Source organism: Capricornis sumatraensis, chromosome 6, assembly GCF_032405125.1.
Source record: "Capricornis sumatraensis isolate serow.1 chromosome 6, serow.2, whole genome shotgun sequence".
Classification (NCBI taxonomy): Eukaryota; Metazoa; Chordata; class Mammalia; order Artiodactyla; family Bovidae; genus Capricornis; species Capricornis sumatraensis.
The window spans coordinates 118703731-118727147 of NC_091074.1; the positions used below are offsets into that span (position 1 = coordinate 118703731).

General features: G+C 52.2%; 1 protein-coding gene across 1 annotated transcript in view; it reads right to left on the reverse strand.

Annotated features, from left to right (window-relative positions):
* Positions 1-23417, reverse strand: part of CDK5RAP2 (CDK5 regulatory subunit associated protein 2) — a 179749-nt gene that overhangs the window by 22046 nt on the left and 134286 nt on the right. The window contains exons 24-29 of the mRNA XM_068973752.1: positions 22256-22817; positions 20041-20273; positions 13499-13547; positions 10816-10988; positions 6745-6864; positions 2339-2455 (exon numbers count right to left, since the gene is read on the reverse strand). Coding sequence (XP_068829853.1) covers positions 2339-2455; positions 6745-6864; positions 10816-10988; positions 13499-13547; positions 20041-20273; positions 22256-22817 — 1254 coding nt within the window. The remainder of the gene's footprint in view (positions 1-2338; positions 2456-6744; positions 6865-10815; positions 10989-13498; positions 13548-20040; positions 20274-22255; positions 22818-23417) is intronic.

Consider the following 23417-nt stretch of genomic DNA (forward strand, 5'->3'; position numbering starts at 1 on the left):
GGTTCATCTGGCATTTGTGATTGTGGCATTCCAATTATCTCATGCATTTTGGGCAGATAAATCTGTCAACATCAAGGCTGCAGATTAAACGTCACTGGGATGAGATGGGCCCGTTTAATTTTCTATTAAATAATGGGCTCTGCCAACCTAGTTACCGTGCCTTCACAGAGCAAAAACTGGGCAGACATTAGAGACAGAGGCAAGAAACAAGGCTCTAAACTCTGGTAACAGGTGCAGGGCAAGTCTGAGAGGCCCCCTAGGAGGGCAGTGGGCTGTGCAGATGGCCCCTCAGCCACCACTGCCAGGCCCGGAGGCCAGCGCTCCCGAGGGACGAGCAGCACCGGGGCTCAGGGATACACGGCCCAGCACGAGGCCTGGAGGCGAGGGGCATGCTCGAGTGAGGCTCCTCCGCTTACTGACCCCACCACCTTCAGCCAGTCTCTCTGTGCCTCGGTTTCCTCATGTGCGTGGCCAGGAGTAGTAACCGAGCTACACGTAAAGTCTTCATTCAGGGCCTCACAGCACACTGACAGCTGCCAGTGCGCCGGCGGCTGCTAGCTGTGCCGGTGCTGCTAACGGCTGACATCACCGCAGAGCTCACTGTGTTACCTTAAGATCTTCCTGTGTGCCACCCTGCTTACTCTTCAGAGTAAACCTCCATGGAGGCACCTGGCTTACTCTCTATTTTCCAGACAGGATGTTAAGGATCAGAGAGACTAAGGCTTTGCCGAGGTCACAGAGCCAGTAACTGGCAGAGCCAGGATTCAGATTCAGCTTTTCTGATTCCACTCTTAACCATGACTCGATCATCTCTGAGCAAGCTTTCTCCTCTCCCCGAAGGCTGTAACCACACTGAGCTTCCTACAACTCTGGACCAGTCCAGACTCCACCCCCACCTCTAACCCCTGGGCCTCCGTCCACCCTCTTATTTCTGTTTAAAATGCCCCGGCTGAACCTTAGCTGTTGTTTAAGTTGTTAAGTCTCGTCTGACTCTTTGCAACTCCATGGACTGCAGCCTGCAAGGCTCCTCTGTCCCTGTGATTTCCCAGGCAAGAATTACTGGAGTGGGTTGCCATTTCCTTCTCCAGGGAAGCGTCTCTACCCAGGGACTGAACCAGCATCTCCTGCATTGGCAAACAGATTCTTTACCACTGAGCCACACGGGAAGCCCTCTAAACCTCAGCCACCTCTGCTGATCCCTACTAACGTCCCAGACTCAGCTCTTGAAGGCCAGCTCCCCCTGGGTCAGGGTGCCTTCTCCAGGGCCCCGCTCTCCCTGAGGCTTCATCGTGGCTGACCCTCACCTTGGTCTGCCACGGCTGCCTGGCTTTCTCTCCCGTTAGACCATCAGCGCCCCTGAGGGAAGGGACCAGGTCCCACTCAACAATGTGTCAGAATCTACACAGGCTGCACTACAGAAGAGGAGCCAGGAAGTGTTTGCCGAATGAATGAATGCTCTGCGGAAGCCCCAGTTTCATCTCTTAAGCCAACATCAGCGTCAGTATCTCTAGCGAAAACAGGATAAGCTGGCCTGAGCTCTGGTTCCCCCACCTCTAGCTCTGTGAGCGCAGGCCAGTCAATTCCCCAGGCCCCAGCTGCTCACCTGTAAGGCAGGACGAATAACAATGTCATTCCGGAAGCATTTTATGTATTGTCAGAAAATACAAGTGAAACCTCTTTGAGGGCTAAGCTCCACACAGAAGGAATGAAAAGAAGAGAAACACTGTCCTTTAGAAGAAACACTGTCCTTTTCCCTGGTGGCTCAGTAAAGAATCCGCCTGCAATGCGGGAGACCTGGCTTTGATCCCTGGGTGGGGAAGATCCCCTGGAGAAGAAAAGGGCAACCCACCCCAGTACTCTTGCTTGGGAAATCCCGTGGACAGGAGCGCGGCAGGCTAACTGGCAACGGGGTCACAAGAATTGGACATGACTTAGTGACTAAACCACCGCAAACGAAATTCTGGAGAAGTTTTCCTGGCAGCAGAGAGTCTCTGAAATTTGGGGAGCAATGTACTTCCAGCCCTTCTCCCTCCCGCTGTGAACTTAGATGAGTGAGAGGCGGCTGCACAGAGGGGAGGGTTCCAAGTGCAGAAACATTTACTCAGCCCCAGAGGCAACGCGCTGTAGCTTCTCCTGTGCTTAGCTGTCACAACAGCCCCATGAAGCGCTCCTATTTCATAGCTAACGACAGTGAGGTTCAGAGAGGCTGAATGACCGGCCCGAAGTCACAGAGCCACAGGACTTGCATGCAGCTTGGCTGAACTGCAGCGTCAGCGTCCTCCCCACACCGCGGGGGCCTGCGGGGCTCCCGGCTGCCGACGGCGCCTCTAGCCTTTACCTCCGGACCCTTTAGCGAGCATCGTGTGGAGGGCCTGGTTCTGCTTCCTCAGGAAACGCACTTCTGATGTCAGAGAATTAGGGACCTCTGGACCATACGCCAGAACGTTTGAAGAACCTATGAAAATACACAGAAGTCACAATTTACGGGTGGTCTTCAGGCCCGAGTGCATGGAACTTTCTAGAAAACAGTTTTAAATAATGAGGAAATACAGCACATCATGAAAGTGCTCCTGTGACCCACGTAAGATGTTAGCAGAGCCTGCAGGGAGAGGAGGGCGAGTTCGACGGAGGGGACGCCCGGCATCTTACCTGCCCTCGGGGAGGACAGAGGAGGAGCCGGGCAGGAGGCGGGTGGCGATCTCAGCCTCCATGACTTCTCTCTCAAGGGCCGAGCCCTCTGGGGACCTCTCCACTGAGGCTCCGGTCCACGCCTCACCTTTCCCCGCCCTCCCTCCCATTTCCTGCCTGTGTAGACGGTCTCACCACTACCCCAACCCGAGCTGAAAACCTGGGAGCCGGCCCAAAAGCATCTTCTTCCACTCCGCAGTCAGGCCAGAGCGACTGCCGACTCTTCCTCCAAGATGCCACGCACCCTGGCCCGCTCTGTTCTGCCCCTGTGGTTCAGCCGTATTTTTGCCCTATTTGCCTCAGCCAAGAAGATGATCATCCTAAACACAGTCCATTTGTGGTTTCTTCTTTATTTTTTTCTGCTCAAAACCATTTGACGGCACCATCACCACGAAAGATAATCACACAACCAAACGCAAGGTCCAAACGTTAAATCTCTGTTATTAGCTCGAATCTCACAGCCCACCCCACTCCTTTTCACACTAGACCCTCAGCCCAACTGAGCCACCCTGTGCTCCAAACACACCGCGTGGTCTCACACCACCCTAGCTTTACGGGACGAGGTATTTAGTCCCTTTGTCTAGAAAGCCTGCCACCTTGCTCAGCTGTTGAAATCACACTCATCCTTCAGCTCATAGCTCAAGCTCACTGCCCCAACGTGCAGACTAAAAACACCAGGCTCTAAAGCCAGACAGACTGGGTCTGAGGTCCCTCACACACTCTGATCGGTTCCCTCATCCTGAAACACCTGCCCAGGCTCGAGTCTGTCTCCTGAAATCCTGGCCCTTCCTCTGGCCGGACAGCTCCCCTGACGCTCTGCATCAGCACCCCCTGCACGCTGAACCACCCACGTCTGCAGCACCTGTAACACTCCCATCTGTGGGCACCCCTGCAGAGCACCCGCTGCGCGCAAGGTGCTTTCTGCACGTGGCAGACAGATGCCTCCCCTTGCCGTCCTTACTGATGAAGCCGACCACACCGCAGAGCCTGAGGGCCAGCCACCTGCTCTCCCAGCCTCCGGGGCGGCTAGAGCACGGTCTTGTGCCACTTCTGGTCGATGAGATTTGACAGGAAGCCTGCTGGGAACTTCTGGGAAAGATTTTCCGCCCAGATGAAGAGAGAAGGACGGGGAGGAGCAAGCCCCACCTGCTCCATTTCCTCCTCTGGACTCCGTACTGAGAGGAGGGGAGGCGGCAGCCTCCACAGGTACTAACCCCGCGTCCTGCTCCCAGGCAACCAGCTGTAAGACCTGCTTACCACTGCCTGCCCCTGGACTGCCTGCTATATAAGAAAACAACAGTCCCCATTGTTTATACCAGCTGTTTACTCCTGTTCTGCTATCTGCAGCTGAAAACATCCTGATACACAACTGATAACCTGTGCGGTAACCCACTCCAGTATTCTTACTTGGGAAACCCCATGGACAGAGGAGCCCGGAGGGCTTCAGTCCATGGGGTCACAAAAGAGTCTGACACAACTTAGCGACTAAACAACAGCAACACAGCACTCGGACTCCCTTAACGAAGGCACGGCACAGTCTCCCAGCAGCCAGAGCGCACGTTCTCTGCTGCACAAGCACCACTGCCTTCTCATGCGAGGGATGCACTATTGACAGTACCATCCTTTTTCACTGACACGCGTCTCTCCTGACCATCTTCCTCCACGCTCCCCTATGAACACTGGTGCCCTTTAGAGACACTTGGGTTTGAACCTTGCTCTGGCTTCTTAATAGCGGCACGATCTCAGGCAAGTCACAGAACTTCCCTACCCCTCTATGAACTCAATAAAAATGATCGACGCTAATGCTACTTGCTATTAGCATGCTAACACACGACTGATGACAGGCTGGACCCAGATGAGGACCAAAGCACGATCTGGATGAGCAGGTGAGCTTCTCCAGAAGACTCCCATGACCACGGCTAAGCCGGCCGCTTTTCAAAGGGATAATGGGCCCAAGGAACAGTTTCTGACAAAGCCTGAGCTAGCGGGGGCCACTTCTCATGCTAAGCGGCCCGTCTTTCTTCTGAAGATCGTCACTGGAAGCTTGTGTAACTGGTGACAAGCCGGAAGACCTGGCACCTAAGGCGACAGGCTTTAGCAGTATTCCACCTCAACATCACAGGGAGCTGAGCCCCTCTCAAACCTGCTCCCAAGACGACCATTTCGCAGCAGGGGGAGGCCGAACCGCTATTATTCCTTTGCCTTTTCAGGGATTGTAACACGGTGAGAAGAGCATATCTTTCCGCCAGCAGAAATACTTCATGAATGTCTTTCTGTAAACCTTCCCATCAGAGCGAACTGCTCTCCAGAGCAACTGCCCGCTCCATTGTAGCTGGTGGCCACTGGAACCCCCCAAATAATTCTGTAATTGGATTTGCCAGGGAAAATGTAAAATAGACGGAATTTAATTCAGGCATTACCACGAGTGCCTGTGGTGGGCCCAGGCGTGTATCTCTTTCCTGTGTTTGATGTGACTAATAACTCAGATTAATCAGTTTCCCTGGGAGTGAGATGGGGGAGAGGGGCGGTCGGGAGAGAGAGGGACACGGGGGAGACAGAGACGGATGGAACCAGTGTCCCTGCCTTGCACACCACCACACAGGCAGCACTTTGAAAAGGTGCCCTTCCAGGTGATGGTCATGACGGACCAGAGGAGAGACCTGGGGACCAGAGATGCGCGTGCTGCCATGGACTCCATCTTCCCAGGCCCACTTATCTCGCCACTCTCAGCGGCAGTGACACGCGGGGTCCTCACCCCCTGCAGAGCTCTGAAGCGTCACACTGATCACGTCATACAGAACAGAACGGTGAACTAAGACTGATGATAATGAAGGGAACCACCATCTACTGAGTGAGGTGCTGAGCAAGGCCCTATTCATAACGTCGTATTTAATCTCACGATGACCCCGTTTTATAAGATAACGAAGATGGGGAAGGAGGGGAGAAACGCCCAAAGTCACGATGCTAACAGATGGAAGAGGCGGGTCCCAGCCCAGGCCGGGCCAGCTCGCAGACAAAGCTGTGCCCAAAGCTGCTCTCAAGACACATTCTCCCCAGGGTGAGAACACTGCCTTTGGAGCAAAAAAGCAAAGATTCCAAAACAGAGTATTCAGCGATATGGGGAACACAACAGCGATATAAAGTACTCCGCTTTCCAGGTCGGTGATGGAGAGGAGAACACACATTCGTATTTGCGTTAACGCTGTAAGGACAGAGAAGAAAACTGACAAAGCTGGGAGGAGAGAAGGCAGAGCAGGATCCGTGGCATGGGATGGAGATATTAACATTTGAACCATGTGAATGTCTTACCTATGGGAGAAATATGCCTTCTTAAAGTTTTCCACGGAAGAATATTCCACCCAGGGCTAACTGTGGCTATGGAGGAACGCCCTCATGACTGGCATGTGGGAGACTATCAGATTGCTAAAGTCCTCATACTTTCAGAATCTGTTATTGACAAAAGACAAAATTCTGCTCTGTTATTTTAACATACCTATCTTATCTCACTGGGAGGGGGGGGTGGTTCCCCAGTGGCTCAGTGGTAAAGAATCTGCCTGTCAGCGCAGGAGACACGGGTTCGATCTCTGGGTCAGGAAGATCTATCTCCTGGAGCAGGAAATGGCAACTCACTCCAATATTCTTGCCTGGGAAATCCCATGGACAGAAAAGCCTGGTGGGCTACAGGCGATGGGGGTCACAAGAGAGACATCTGTCTCACTATAGCTTCTCGGATCAAATGAGGAGCCACTCAGGGTTCAGGACACTGGAAGATAGCAGAGCCCCCGTGACTGAGAAACAAACACATACCAGGTCCGCGCTTTGTGCCAGGGGACAATTCTCATCACCACCAGCATACACTGGGAACGCTTACCCCCACTCAACAGATAAATCACTGCTAACTGAGAGTCAGCAAGGTTACGTAAGCAGCAAAGTCAGGATCTGAACTGAAATCTCTCTGGCCGCAAGTTCAAGGCCCTTCCCGATCCACAGCGTGCTTATCCCGGCAGATGCGTCACAAAGGAACTGCTCACCGCCCTGTGGGAACGTTCGCCTTACCTTGGTCACGTTCAGCCCCTTGTCGTTCCAGCTGTTTCCGTAGCTTCTCATTCGTTTTAATAGATTCCTCTAAACGTTTTCTCAAACTTCGAATTTCTTGTATATGTTCCATCAGTAAGTCTACAGGAAGGAGGGTATTTTTAATTTAAAGTCTGAAGCCCCCAACGAACTGAATAATTGATGGACTATGCAGTGATCCTGAATTTCTAAGAAATACCGGCTGTGTTAAGAGCGTCCTCCCCAGGCATGGGGGTGCTGAGCTGCTGCCCACAGCCCACAGCCTGGCTGTGAAGACTCTCTGCAGCGCTCCATGACGAAGACACTTTACATCACATGGAAAAATTACACTTCATACAATTTTAATGCTAACACTAATACAGCCTTTTATTCTTCTAAATATCAAATATTAATTTAAAATCTTCCTTTTGGTGAAACTAAAAGATTGCTTTCAAGTTTGCCTGAATTGCTGAAGAGTTGATTAAGCCACTTTCATAACAAATTCAGATATTTTTGAGACTAATTCTTTGAAAGGACTTGTTAACCATTTATCACTTATTAATTTAAGACTTAAAAATAAGGCAAAACAATAACCCCAATACTAGTGAGAATGTTTAAGAAGAGCTCTCTCAAGAAGTATATCCTCTTAGTGCGGGTATAAATGTATATGCCTCTGGGGACCATTTTATTAATAATCATTAGAGAGGTTCTTTATCTTTTACCAAATAATTCTATTTTCAACAATCTATTTAAAGAGATCACCAGAGATGCTGACGATCATTTACCAGAATGTATGGAAATGTTCATCTTAGCACTTTTTATAATAGTCAGAATTGAAAATAACTCAAATTATTAAATAAACTGCATTATATCCCTTATGATACAGTACTACACAGCCATTAAAATTATATTTTGAAGACCATAAAATCTGATGGGAAAATATAGATGCAAAATGGGTTATTCGGCATAATCACAACTCTGTTTAAAAACTTGCAGACAGGAAAGATTTATATATATATGCAAAAGAAGGAATTACATCTAAATAGTAACAGAGGTCGCCTTTAGGGGGTAGATCTTAGGCTTCTCAAAACTTTTATATTATATCTTAACATAATATTTAATAATATATAAAAACTTAAATTCCTGAATTTTCTAAAACGAGGATGCATTATTTTCTCAGCCTCTGTCACGTCTCACTTTAAGAAAGAATGAAGGAAGCAACGTTCCAGTCCAAAGGTAGGTCTCTAGAATTAGTGTTTACAGCATAATCACGTCAAGTATCCAAGGGCAAAACTAATGCCTTTAATTCATCAATTAGGGTATACTCAGCATGTCTTGGTAATGTTTGCTTTAAAACATTATACTAATGTTACGACCCAGTTTTAATTCCTCCAAAATGACTTTCGTTTACAAGTAGCACAATGTTACAGATCTTTTCCTAATTAAATAGTAATTCTGCCATGAATTTGAATGTTTATGAGAAGACTTAATTCCCAGATCTTCAGCTATCTCCTATGAATGCCAGAAGCGTGGCAAGTCATTTGGCGGACTGAGGACTCTGCCGCAGTACACTGGGCTCTCACAGCACCACACCTCCGCTCCTGCCTTGCTGCCCCTCAAATCTCTCAGCAGCCGGTCAGGTCCGAGTGAGTCAGGAACTTATCTTCCTTGCTGGTTTATCCATGCCACATGCTGCCAGCTTCTGGGGCAAAAACACTTAGCAGTGATCGGCAGAACATATCTTCTGAGTCTGGCTAGAAGCTGGCATCATCGCTTGGGCTTAAGGACACATTCCCAGGCGAACTGGACACCACTTGTTAATTATGCAGCCTTAACTGGGCAGAAGGCAATACTATACTTGTCTTAACAACACTGGAGAAAATTATCTGTCCCTCTTACAATAATACCCTTCTGACAAATGCTGACTCTTTAAAACCCATCCTGCAAGAAGCAAGCACCAAAAACAACGTATACATAGCTTCTGCCAAGCAGTTACAATTTACAGAATCTAGGTCAAGAAAGTGTCCCGAAATAAGGGGAACGCTTCATGTTCAAAGACATTCCCCGCAGCACTTTTCACAATTGTGAAATTTTAGAAAATGACTTAAATGTTCAGCAACAGGGGAACAAAAGGAAAACGGCGGTTTAGCCGTTCAGCAGACGACTGCAAAGCCCCTGAAAGTGATGTTATGCAACGTGTCGGAAACCTCACGATACAAAGCCAAGTGAAAAAAGCACAAGTGCTAAATTATCCCTCTGCTCGATTACGAACGTGACAAAAGGGAAAAGGGATGCAGAGACAGGAGAGAAACAGACCCCAGGAAGCTAACTGTGGGGTAATTAGGACCGCTCCAGAGAGCACTGTCCGCATTCAGGAAAGTGCCTGAAAACCCACTCGAGAAGCCCAAGGTCATGGGTCCTCAGGAGGAACAAGGGGTGAAAGAGATACCTGAATGGCGCTACACTGGAAATAAACCAAGGCTGGCGTGGCGGAGTAGGTGGAAGGTGAAAACAAGAGGGGCAGGCTGGGAGAGGAAGAGGAAGTGCCTGGTGCCACCTTAGTGGGCGGATTTTAAAGAAGAGAGATCACAGATATGCCAGTGGCAAGGATCAGGCTTGCTGCCCTGTAAACCCCACCCTCTCTGGGCCCCACAGCCTCAGCTCCTCCCACAAAGATTCTGAGGAGGGATCTCGGGCAGGAGGAGGGCACTAGGGGCAGGGAAACAATTCATGATCTGACTTAAGTCGAAAGGCAGATGGTTCGGCCAGAAATCACAGAAAAACCAAGAGCAGAAACTCACAAACTGCAGAGTTATACAGTCAGAAATCCAAGGAAACATGTCCAGGTGACTGGTTACTGGAGGAGCCCAGCTGACACCTGAGTTGGACCAAACCTGTGTACGGCACGCTCGAGGTTTGTTTTCAAGCTGTGTTCCTCCAGGCCCTGAGTATCCTACTGGAAGTCTCAGAGGCAACCACTGGGGGTAAAGGCCCTCCTCCCCTGGAAAATTTTACCTTTTATATAGTTCATATATCTCTTATATAATCAGTTTCATCTGAAAAATAAAAAAGGGTAGGGGGAGATTTCTGTTGCCAGAAAAAGGTTTTAAAATTTTGAAACCCTTGTTCTACATGATCAGGTGTCAACAAAGAGCTTTTAGCAGGGAAGCGTCTGATTTGTTCTCTGGGTCCATCCTGGGCACCTTGCAAAGACGCTGCTGGAAATGTGAGGGACCAGAGGATGTCAGCTGAGGTCCAGAGTCTAGAGCAAGGGTCAGGAAACGCGGACGCCTGCCTCAAAGCCGCCCCCACCTGTCTTAAAGGTAACTACAGTTATTCTGGAACATACCCACACTCATTCACCTATAGCACATGTGCTCTGCAAAGCCTATAATACATACTACTGGCTTTTTACTGGGGAAGATCTATCTGTTCGGGTCTGAACAATCCCTGGAACTTATGATGAATAGTAAACTCTACCCGAGGCCCAGCAGGAGGTACCAGGACTGATGTAAGGGGAGCTCAGGGTGGGCGGCCTCAGGAGGATGATTCCGCCAGCTGAGCCCACAGCTCCATGGTCAGAGGCAGGGCAAAGGGCTGACCCAAAAGGTCAAAGGTCACACTAAAGAGAAACACAGCAGATTTATCAAATTCAAAAATCTCCAAACAGAGGCTGAGGTACTTTCGGGCACCCGTACAATTCAAACCAACGGTCTTAAAGCGACATCGCCTCAGGAAGAGCTTGAGAGAAATAACAGGAAATTGACCAGACCAGGAACTGATCCGTGACCCCAGCGCTTTCCAGACCGCCACTGCCAGATAAGTGAGCAAAGGGCAAGTCATCAGAAAACAAAGGCGACTTTTCCCTAATCTCCAGCACCTTCAACAACCGCAGGTTTCTCCATCGATAAACGATGTCTGAACGACCGGCTTGGGCCCTCCTGGGACGTCCTCTTATCCAGTAACCACTCAGACGTCGCTAAACTCTCCTCCACTACAAAGCCAGGAGGGTGAATTACCTTTAGAACCGGAAGTCTCAGCTAGGTTTACGACACTTGGGAAAGCACAGCTTACCTTGTGAAAAGTTGTTTGCCAGGCCTGACGCCTTCTCGGCCTCGCTGTCTTGCTTCTGGTCTTCTGAGGAGCAGGACTTCTCAGACAGTCCACAGTCGGATGCCGTGTGACAGGCCGAGGGCGCGGGAGACTCGGGGAGGGCGTGCTGGTGTGTGAAGCTGTCTTCTTCAGTCCTTGACCATCGGGATTGAAAGAGAAACCGTGTTCCACACTAAGACCCCACAACCAGGACAGGAACACTGGCCCTTTATCACTTACCTATATTTGCGACGTTGGTCTTTTCGGAGCCCTAGAACATTTTTTAGCAAAGATATTCTAAAAACAAACCCAAAAGAGGCTCAGTGGGCTCGACTTGGAGTCAGTGAAGTAGGGGGACCCACTGCCTGGCTGGCAGGGGAGGGCCCTGAGAGAGGCCGCTCCGTACCAGGCGTTTCACACACTCTGTCCTCGCTGGGAGGACCATCCACGGGCAGAGCTGGGGGTCAGTGGGACATCAGAACCTCGCCCGCTTGTACGTGGCAGGGCGACCATCTGAACCCTCGTCTGGCTGGCTCCAAGCCCCCAGGAGAATGTGGGGGGCGGGGACAACCCAAACCCACAGGTGGGCTTGCGGGTCTACAAATCTCAAAACCCTCGTGGTCCCCAAGCTGGTTCCAATATCACCATTCAGGCAATCACCTGGCCATTAACCTGCGTTTCCCAAGGGCCACCTCCGCCAGGAGGAGAAACACCCTGAACTTCGTGAGAAGCCCATGTGAATCCCCATTATAAATAAGCGCCTTAATTTAAGCTCTTTCTTCTCCCACTTTTTCCTATTACTTTGTGTCTCATTATTCACGAGTTCAGACAGGAGCAAAGGACTCCAAAGCGGCAACACAGTCATTAACAGGTAAACACCAGATGCAACTTCGCTCAGACAGCGTGATGGATGCTCAGGCTCGCTGCCGCCTTGCAAAGGGAGGAAGGGGCCGAGGGCACCCGTTTAATTAGCTTAGGAGTGACCCATGCGAGTGCTAAGCCTGCAGCTGAAGATGGGAGAACAGAAGGGACAGAAGCAAGCCTGTCAGAGATGAGACGGGCGGCCGAGGAGGGCCAGCGAGCCTCCCTGCCTTCTCCCAGCCCATTCTCCAGTCAACCACGGCTGGTTTTCAGATCACCAAGTCTGCTCCTGTCCAGTCCCAGCCTGCCCCCCTTCGGAGACACCCCTCTTCCTGTAAACAGGATCTGGGCTCTTAATTCAGGATGTGAGGACCAGGCCCCCCAACCCTGCCCCACCCGCCTCCCCAGCTCCATGCTCTGCCCACCAGCCACGTGGCTCCAAGAGGCCACATCTACACCTCAAGGGTGGACACGCTCCCAAAAGCCTCCCCCAAGCCTCACCCTTCAGATCTCAGCTAAGACAGCTCCAGCAGGGAGGTCCTTACTGGCCCCTCCACAGCGTGCCGGTGGGACGAGACCCATTATCATCAGGGTGGAAGTGGAAGGTCGGACTGGGAGGAGTGTTTCTTCTAACCTTACCGCAGCCCTGATTGAAACGTGCTCCAGTGATCTGTGCCGCTTCCCTGCCTGCTCCCTCTAATGATGCTGGTTGCCTTCACGATGCCAAGAAAATCTAAAACGCTGCATCCCAGACCGGTCTCTATTTCTTTATTTCAGCCCCAGGGATCCAAAGGGTCACAGCTCCCAAGAGGAGCGAAACATCAATAGCGTTAACAACAGTGAGAACCTTGAACAAGGTAACAAAGGAAGGCACGACCTTGATGTTTCCAGTTGGCCACAGAGGCAAGCTAAGGGTGGAAACGATCCACTTACACCACGAACATTTTTAAAAATTCCAATCACATGCCAGAAAGCTGGGGCTGGAGCAGGTGTACAGATATCTAAGACAGTCTTTGCCCTCAAAAGGCAAGAGGGAATGACAAGAATCATCCAGGTGCGGGAGTGACAACAGACTCAAGTTCAAACCCCAGAGCTGCCTCTCCTTGACACGTACGCAACTCTGACGCCTCGGGCTCCTCATCCTAAACTGGGAACAAGAGTGCTCACCTTGTAGGGTCAGAAACAACGACGCGGGTGCCAAGGGCAGCAGCGGGCACACGCTAACACCTGCTGCCTCCTTGCCCCTTTCAGGGAGTCCTCGAAACCACATGGCAAGCGCTGCAGCGACGCGCCCAGCGCTACAAGAAGGGCCAGTGACCCTGGGGTGAGGTCAGAGAGGCGAGGGGGTCGTGGAGAGCGCGGGTCACTTCCTGCGAGCCGACTCTGAAGAAGGGATTTCAAATCATAGGAGGAAGGCAGGGCCCACTGCCTGGGCACTTGCACGCTCTGGAGAACAACCAACAGTCAGACTTAACGCTGCAGCACAGGGCCCACGATGGAAGGACAGATGGGCCAGGCGCAAGCCTGGAACTCACGCTCCAGGGACTCGAGCCAACAGAAGGAACGCGGCACCCGAGTCAGATCGCCCGAGCACAAGGCCAAGAGCAACGTCACACGCTGCAGGGAGGCTGCGGGACACCCCGCCTCAACTCCTGCTTTTGTGTGGCCGGTGTCCGTTTCCTAGGCGTTTCTGCTTTATTCCCCAGATGCAGGAAACTAACAGGACAGGAGGGAGCCCAGACTGCCGAACGCTGGCAGACGAAGCTAACCCGCTGCCGCTTCTTACCCAGTGCTGCACACTCACCTGTCTCTCGCTTCTCTCTGGGTTTTCATTTCCACTTCAACTGAATTTCCTAGAAGCAGAAACAACATCGAGAAGGAAAACATTAAAAGAGAAGAAGTGCTCCCTAATAATCCCTTGCTCATCCATTTGCAGAGACACTATCCCATTGGTTTAAACACTCCCCTGCAACGGCCCTGGGTATTTAAAGTGGATTACCAAGAATACCACTCAGACTATAGACCCCAGCTCCAGTTCCATAGGAAGGTGACAGGACTGAACCCAGAAAGCAATCACAAAGGCACGGCTGGATACAGGCTCTTATTCCTTCCCTACGATTCTGATTCCAGCAGAAGACGGGCCTGTTGCAGGAGACGGCGAACAGAACCCAGAGAGAGCAGCTCACTGCCCTCCGGGTCCGAAACTCCAGACTCCTCGCCACAGACTTGCTCCTGGCTTCCCTTCCGTTCTTTCTTCCGCGCGTTCTAACACGGATGACGGTTACTGTGACTTAATCTCTCTCTTTGGCCTTTATTTTCTTTTTTAGCACACTAATGGTGATTTTTTTTTTTTTTTAACTTATCTGTTTTGGGCCGCGCCTGGTCTTGGGTGCCGCGTGAGCTTTTCTCCAGCTGCGGTGAGCAGGGGGCTGCTCCCCAGCAGCAGCAGGCGGGCTTCTCACTGCGCCGGCTTCTCGTTGTTGAGCCCAGGCTCCGGGGGACCCGCGCTTCAGGAGCGGCAGCGCCCGGGCTCCGGGGCGCAGGCTCCAGGGGACCCGCGCTTCAGGAGCGGCAGCGCCCGGGCTCCGGGGCGCAGGCTCCGGGGCACTCGCGCTTCAGGAGTTGTAGCTCCCGGGCTCCGGGGCACAGGCTCCGTAGCTGCGGCGCACGGGCTTGACTGCTCCACGGCGTGTGCGACCCTCCCGGGCCAGGGAGCAAAACCATGTCTCCTACACTGGCAAGTGGATTCCCTACCACTGAGCCACCAGGGAAGACCCTCACTTTGGCCTTTATTAGGAGCACTTCTCTTACCAAGTTTGCTTTAGAAATGTCACGTTCAACGAGAACAGGAATATTCCCCTGGAGGTGGACGTGGACCATTTTCTGCCAGTTCCCTAGCTGACATTGAAGGCCCTCTATTTTTCATTTTATAAAAGAAACACCTTTGTGCATACAGCTCTACCTGCACCGAAATTATCTCCTCCAGAAAGGCTCGGAGAAGCGGGATTCCCAGGAAAAGGAGGCTGTGCATGCAGCTGAAAAAGCCGCTGTCTGCAGCAGCGGGGTGACCAGAAGAAATGACAAAGGAAGAAGAAAGCAGGCTGGGGATGCAGCTGGGGACGGCGCTCTGCTGCCCTGCGCGCCACCACGCGCCGCTGCAAGGAGCACGTGAGCCCACATTTCAGAAACGCACAACTGTACTTTTAAAATATTTCCAAACTCTGGCAATTGCAGGCTGGGAGGAACTCTCTGAAGAAATGAACGGGTGGCCAAAGAAAAAAAACAAACCTTCAGTAGCTGTACTGGAAAAATGAGACTAATCAAACAGTACCCACACGTACCATTTCCAAGACTACTCCTAAAAGGAAACGTTCTCGAACACCACGGTGTGGACGAGAAGGTCACAGGAGAGACACACACTTGCTTCTCGTCTTGCGGCTCCCTCTGCTCCCACCAGGCTGGCGTCTGGGAGCCAGCACCGCACGGGGCAGGCTGGCCTCTGGGAGCCAGCACCGCACGGGGCAGGGCACCCAGGCTCCCAGAATGGGCCCTGCTGGCGGTTCCTTGGCAGCCACGTCTCCCTCGGGCCCCAAGACAACCCCATGAGCCAGGGTCAGGCTTTCTGTTTCAAGGTAGCGACGAGAAATCCCGGGGGTAGAATGGTTCCGCCCTCCTGGTTCACACCGCGTTTACTTCACCGCACGCTCAGGTAAGCCAGGGAGATGGAGACGCTCTCACAGCCGCCTGCCCACTCTGCAGGTGCCAGCCAGCCGAACAACATCACGACATGTGCTTCACACCTACCACTGTTCTTCAGAAGTACAGGGACTTCGCAGGGCAGCGCGCGCCTGCTCCAAGGCAGGCTTAGGGTTGCCTGATGGTAAACTCATCTCAAAACCAGCAGAAAACTCTGCCTGATTCCTAACGAAGCCCACGACCATAGAAGGAACCCACGACCAGATGCTGCCAGCAACCCCAGGTTCCCTTCTTCAGAGCAGAGACCCTCTGGGGAGCTTGTAACAAAACAGTTATGTTCCACTCCCTTCCCTTCCACCACAGAGCTCTTTAACGCCAAACGACAGACTGTTTTGGTGGGACTCACAGGGAGATGGCCGGTATGATGCACTGAATTCTTGGTGCAATCTGCCTCCACGCAGGTGACAGGGTGCCATCTGTCCGGCTCTTCCAGAAGCTTAGGAAGCATGTCATGGAAAACTGCTCCCATCTCTCAGGCAAACCTCACTGCCACACCTGAGAAGCTGTAGGGAATGTGGGGGTGGGAGGGTCCCATCTTCCCACATAGAGAGACACCGAGTCATCGGCTAACACATCTGAACAAGGGAGAGAAGCACGATGCAGCGCCGGCTTCCACGGGCGGCCCCACCTGCAGCCTCCTCTGTGCACTCACCCCTCTGTAGGCGGGCACTGGTCACCACGTAAGAAGTCACTTGGGAGAACAGTCCTCCCTAGCTCCACACCCATCGATCGTACAAGTTTAAGCTCAGACATCAGAGTCTGGCATCTCCTACGTGACCCAAACGCTTCTTCCTTTCCGTCTCACCGGTAATTCATATTAAATATTTACAGTTCTCCCAGGTTGCCTGTGCCCGACGCTAAAGACACAGATATGAATGAGCGGCCTGCCCCCAACAGGTTCACAGCTGAGTAGGGACCGTGGACCCAAAAGATGATTCCACAGCAGCAGCGTGATGAGGCACGTGGGATGCTGTGTGTGGGGGGGGCGCCAAGCACCACCCAGCCTGGACCATCAGAGAGTTCAGAGGAGGTGGCGATTGGTCCAGATCTCTGAGGCAGAGGGGAGCTGCTTTATGAAGGTAAGGAGAGGCTCAAGGGCCAGGCAGAGGGCAGATTTCAGGGCTACTCAGGAGCATGCTGTGGATACTCCACTTTATCGGACAGCCTGGCTCACAAAGCTCACCAGAGCTTGCACGACCCCCCACCCCCAACATTCGGGAAATAACCTTCCCCACCAGCCACGAATCCTCCTGATGTGGCAGGCTGAGCTCCCATGTCCTTTCCTCCCGGAAGCCTCCCCTTCAGAGTCCAGAGGTGCCCCCTCCAAGCTCAAGGACACGCGCCAGACAGAGGCGGGGGGCCTTTCACTGACAGTACCCCAGGGTCAGGTCCATACCACGTAAGACTCCCAGCAGCAGCATCAGATCCTGACCGGGCACTGCATGTCTGGCCCTTTCCTAGGTCGGGAAGCCAGGACAGAGACCACCCCCAAGCCCCTGCCCCCCAACTTCCAGGAGCTCACGCTCTGAAGAAATAAAATACGACCCCCAGAAGTCACTGCCAGCACGTGCTGAGCTCCCTCTACTGGCCGGGCAGACGCCAGCTGCTTCAAAAATCCTGAATCCTCCCAGAGCTCTAAGAAGGCACACTATCACCCTCCTTCTTGGGTGCTACCAGTTAAACATCAGAAAAGAGCGAGCAAGGCTATGCACAAAGATTCCAATCCACTGGTCCTTTATCACAGCCCTAAACTTTAAGAACCTAAATGTCCACCGAGTGGGGAATGATTAATTACAATGCCTTCACACGAAAGAATGCGCCTCAGCCCCTGAAACTTACAATGTAGCTTAACATTCATCGTCTATAATTGAAAAAGGGAGAGGCTGCAGACTGCCCTATTTCCACCCAAAATACACACATGGATAAAAAAGGTCTGGGAAGTATACACTCCAGGGTGTTCATGTTTTGCTGTATAAATGACGCAATTACAGGAATATTCGCTTATCTGTTATTCCACAATAAACGGGTACTGCTTTGCATTAATAATAATAAAAAAAAAGACTAGATTTAAATTTTTTAAGAACTCATGCTATGCAACTACCTCAAACATAAAATTACTTTATGGTGGGCTCGTTTCATAATTCAGGAGCCACTCTTCAGATGGCAGCCCAGAAAGACCCACCTCGGCTACATATTATTCTCTAAGAAAAAAAGCTACAGAGAGGTTCCTGAGACCTTTCTGCCTTTTGTAGACAAGAATTAAGGTCTGTGTTTGTGCTGTCTGTTAAGCCCGAAATGTTTCTGCTTCCAGAACCCATAGGAAACAAGAAATGAGATCTCCTTGGGCTTGTCAAGGTAAGTAACTAAAAAATAAATCAAGGGGAGGCGAAAGTTGAGGGCAGGCGGGCATCTGGTGCCAGAGGCAGTCTCTCTCGGCCTCCCGTTCCCGGGCAGAGGGCTGGGAGGAAGGAGAGAGACAGACAGAAAGTGGCTCAGTTCACGAAGACACAGCTCTATCTTGAGGACCCACTGTACCCTCCTACAGCAAAACGGAAGCTAGCTTATTTGCAAAATCCTAGCCAGAAGACGGGATTTTGTGTAAGCTGGGAAAAGTCAAGTGTTCCTGCGCTCTGGCCCTCCGGGGTCCCGAGAGCTGATGCTGGACAATGGGCCTGTGACGTGTCTAAGGCCCTTTTTAAAAACAGAGGAAACACCACTTCCTGGGCCCAGAAGGCAAACTACCCCACGTTCTATCTCGGCATCACACTCAACACATGGACCCTTGTGAGCTATTCTTGTGTCTGCACGAAGGCACAGGACTGCATCAAACCGAGGGTCTTCCCTGTTAAGGCCGAGTTCCTCACATAAAACCACTTGTCCTGAGAATGAAGCCCCCGGCTCCCAACAAGTACAGGACTCAAGCACTCAGGACTGCAGGTGAGGCACCACAAGCTCGGTCCAAGGCCTCGCATCCGTGATTTAACTTGACCCTTATGACTCACAGAGGAAAGCCTCTGATTTGGGGCAGAGAGTAGTCACGACCTGACTCACTTTGTGATGACCTCTCTGACCACAGCAGAAACGGACCCCTTCGGGCCCAGGGTGGACGCACAGAGGCCAGGGAAGAGGGGGCCGCGCCCGCCCCAAAGAGCAGCAGGCAGCCAGCAGGAGCCGTGGTGGCAGCAAGATGGCAGGACCGGCTGATGTGGAACATGCGCCCAAGGCAGGGATCCGGAGGGGCACCCGGGGCTGGGTGGGAGAACTGGCTCGGAACGGTGTTCTCCCTGGAGTCACGGAAGGGAGTTCCCCAAGGAGGAGGGGCCAACCACATCCACTCGCCTCTCGGGACTGTCAGTAAGGTGTCCGTGTATGTTTACGTGTATGCACGTATCTGCCTGGAGAGAGAGGGAGAATGACAGGCTACACATGGCGAAACTTCATGGCAAATGGATGGGAAACAGTGGAAATGACTTTATTTGGGGGGCTTCAAAATCACTGCAGATGGTGACTGCAGCCTTGAAATAAAAAGACACTACTCCTTGGAAGAAAAGTTATGATCAACCTAGACAACATATTAAAAAGCAGAGATGTTACTTTGCCAACAAAGGTCCATCTAGTCAAGGCTACGGCTTTTCCAGTGGTCATGTATGGATGTAAGAGTTGGACTATAAACAAAGCTGAACGCCGAAGAATTGATGCTTTTGAACTGTGGTGTTGGAGAAGACTCCTGAGAGTCCTTTGGACTGCAAGGAGATCCAACCAATCCATCCTAAAGGAGATCAGTCCTGAATATTCTTTGAAAGGAATGATGCTGAAGCTGAAACTCCAATACTTCGGCCACCTGATGCAAAGAGCTGACTCATCTGAAAAGACCCTGATGCTGGGAAAGATAGAGGGTGGAAGGAGAAGGGGACGAAAGAGGATGAGATGGTTGGATGGCATCACAGACTCAACAGACATGGGTTTGGGTGGACTCTGGCAGTTGGCAATGGACAGGGAGGCCTGGAGTGCTGCAGTTCATGGGGTCACAAAGAGTCGGACACGACTGAGCAACTAAACTGAACTATATGGAAGATGTCTGCTGTAGCCTCAAAGAAATGCAAGTTATTATTTTTGAACTGTAATGTAAGAACATCCATTAAAGAACTTAGCACATAGCAAATGTTGGGCAAAGGCTTTCTTCCATCCTCCTCAGACCACCTCTGACGCTTAAATCTGTTTTAACCAATGAAAGTTTGGGTTTTCTTGTTTGCTTCGTTTGTTTGCTGCCCCCAGCATTTAACATCCGTGAGTCTTCACCTGCCAAACCTGGGTTTCTATCCCCTCTTGAAAATTCTGGCAACCACGTGGCCATGCCTTCCCAGCCTGGCCCGAGGCCCCTCCGCTGGACCCCGGGTCTGGAACAGGGCAGACTGCCAACCACGGGGCAGTGGGCACTGGAAGGAAGCAGCCAGCAGGGCTCTGCCGTCACCTCGTCAGGGCAGGCGGCGGAAGGGGAGGCCAAGGAGCCGGTTCCCCCTGGGCCCCTCCGAGAAGTCCTGGACCAGTGCCTGATCCATCTTAGGACTCACTCAAGGGCGCCTCACTCACCCTTGAGAAACAGCTTCTCCAGCTGCTCCAGCAGCGCCGCGCACTGGTGCAGCTGCTCCTGGAAGCCCTCGGCCACGTGCTGGTCCACGTCGCTGGCCTGCAGCAGCTCCTCAAACGCCTTGATCATGGTGTTCACATGCTGGCGGTAGACAACGCAGATGCTGTGGCTGTCCTTTATCTGCTGTCTTTGGAGGGAGAGTTCCCTGGCTTGGGCCTGAACTAACGAATCGTACCTGATACAGGAGGGAAAAGGAAACGCTGGTACCCATTTTAGAACTGAATTTCTGTGACCTTAACACTAACTGGAAAACTGACAAAGCAGGATTTTGAAAAGCCTGCAGCTGTACAAGTATCTATACTTTTGGAACAACTGCAACTACACAAGGTCCCGACTCTTTCGATTTCAAAACAGCCAACAAAGGCTGGAACAGAGGTTCTTCTGCAACACTTTTAACCTTTATGAAGCCCCCAATTAAAGTACAGACTGGCAAGGACTCAGGAGGACAATTAGTTTCCACTCACTCTTTAAAAATACTACTCGAAATTTGTAGAAACGAGCGCGCCAACGGGCAGGGGAGCTAGCACAAATCCTCGGGAAAAAAAGAAAGGAAACTGAAGGCAAGAAAACAAGATGAGGACTGAGCTCTGGAGGGAGGGCCACAAGGCGACTCTAACCTTGACGGCCACACACAGGGGAACCGAGGCCGGTCAGCCCCGGAAGTAGGCGTGTTTCATAAGTTGCCTATTCCTCGCACGTAACAAATGCACGAATATCTCCCTTTACAGGAGAGAAAACTGCCTCTTAGAGATGGCAAAGTCGGTTAAATGGTGAAGGTTTGTGACTTGATAGGGCTCAGCCTTCAAAGCCTAACTGAACCAGGCGTCACGGCCTCGGGTGGCCCGTCTGCCCGTGTGAGCCCGCGAGGATCCGCCGACGCTGAGAAAAGCGCAAGTGGAGGGACGCGGGGCTCCGTCTTCCTTACCGACTGCGGCTGCAGGAAGGTGGCCCCAGAGTGGCTGGGCAGAGACCCTGACCCCTCGCTTCACTACATCCCTTGAAATGATGGGCAGTGACCACCTTCGAGCCCACGTGAGCAGAGAGGTCATGTGACCACAACACCGCAAACGGGGCCAGTTTAACGAATGAGACAAACCCTGGGCTCCATGAACCCTCCCGGGCCGCCTTCTCGGGCACGGCAGCCTCTCTGAGGCTCCATTTCCTCGTCTACAAACACAGTGTCTGAGAACACCTCTTCTCAGGTGGCTGTGGGGGTTCAGTTAGAACAGTGCCTAACGTGGGGTCTGGCAACGCTGCCCTTCAATAAACACCAGCTGCCTTCAATCCCACTGCATGGGAAGCCCTGAAAAACGCACTGTGGCTCCTGACAATTCTGAACAACGTGTCTGTCTCAAGTTAGTGACGAGTGAAGGTCAGCTTTACAAATGACCCCATGCTTGTCAGATCTCATGAAGCAAAACTGTGTGTCTCCATGCCCATAAAACATGTCTTCACGACCCAAGAATTCTTCTCTTTCAACACAGGCTTATTTCTCTGAGATGACCTTAAAGGGTAGAGATACGGACACTATTATTTTCTCCCCACCCTGCCTAGGACAGCAGTTTCAGTGTCCCCCACCCCCTCCCCTGCAGGACAGTAGGAGCCCTTAACAGGGTCAGGAGCAAACACTGCCATTTAGCAACCGTACTACGACTCACCAAGTGGCCGGTCTAACACCTGCACCCTGCGCCCCCCCCTCCCCGACCTGAGGAGGACAAGACCTGCTCGGCCAATTCCCGAAGGCACAGGGTGAGTGTGGACACCGCCAGGTTCCGTGGCCTCCCACACCACCTCCCCGAAGGCGTAGCTGCCCTGCTGTTACTGTTGTTGTGCAGTGGCTAGGTCGTGTCCGACTCTTGAGACCCCACGGACTGCAGCACACCAGGCTCCCCTGTCCTCCAGTATCTCCTAGAGTTTGCTCAAATTCAGGTCCATTGAGTTGGTGATGCGATCTAACCATCTTGTTCTCTGCTGCCCTCTTCTCCTTTTGCCTTCAATCCCTCCCAGCATTAGCATCTTTTCCAAGGAGGAACTGCCTCAGCCGGGCCACGAAGACTTCCCTGGCACATGCCCAACGCCCCTGCAGGGCAGCACCCCTTCCCAGGCCAGGGGTGCCCACCTAGTGGCAACGTGGGGGAAGGCAGAGGTGGGACGTACCTGGAGGACGAGAGGTCTCTGATCTTATTCTGCAGGTTACGGATTCCACCGAAAAGCTCCACGTCCAAATTCTGCTCCTGCTGCAGCTCACACTCCTGGCCCACCAGCTGCTGTCCGAGGCTCTCCAGCCGCCCGCCGTCCATCATCTTTGGCGCCAGCGGGTGGAGGATCTTCATGTGTTTCACATAACGGACCTGGCGCAAACTCGAGAAGGTCATCTCTTCCTCGTCGGCACTGCCCTTGGACTTGCTCAAGCCGTCCTGGGCCCCTTCCGTCCCACACAAGACCGTGATGACGGCCTCGCTGAACCGGGAGTGCTTCTGCAGCTGCAGGATGAAGCTCCGGTAGCCCTCGAGCTCCATTTCCAGGTCACAGATTTTCCGTTCTAAGTGTTCTTTATCGTTGGAGGTATCAGTGCTCTCCAGCGGGTCAGTCCCAACCACACTGATTTTAGTGGAAAACTGACTGTTGGAACTCAAGTGTGTAGCTGGGAAGTCTTCAGAGGGGTCCTCGTCGCCTGGTGGCAAGATGGCAGGGTCATCTGGCTGGTAAACTTCAGAGCCTGGAAATCAAACCACGTTTATGTCAGTCTCTCCACTGCTGAAATCTAGCCCTCTGCCCTGGCTCACAGCCCCCACCGAGCAGAGACCGTGGGAGCCTCCTGCCAAGCCCCTCTGGCTCGAGTCCTTCCATCCTCCTTCTCAATCCAGCCTCCTCCTCAGAGCTACTGTGCTGAAAAGTGAATTCCACCCTGATAACCAACCACCCCACCTATACCTCACCCAGCCCCCTACCATCTTGAGGATTAAGTCCAAACTTCTCACAGTATCTGAGACCCTCCATGATCAAGCTCCAGGCAACCCTTGCAGGGACAGGCTCGGCCCCCACCTACGCAGACGCCCTACTAAAGCAGCCATCATTCCCTGCATACAGCAGGCTGCTCATGCCTCCCGGCTTCTGCACGTGCTGTTCCCGCTTGGCCGCCTTCTTTACTCCCGCTCAACGAGCTCCTACTCATCCTTCAACACCCAAACCTGATTGTCCTCCTCTGTGAACTGATGTTCAAACTATGCACAACAGTCACTCCCCACTGCGCTTCCATGGTATCCGATACGTAACACCCACAAGAGACGTGATCACGTGCCGGGTGCCAGGTGCCGGC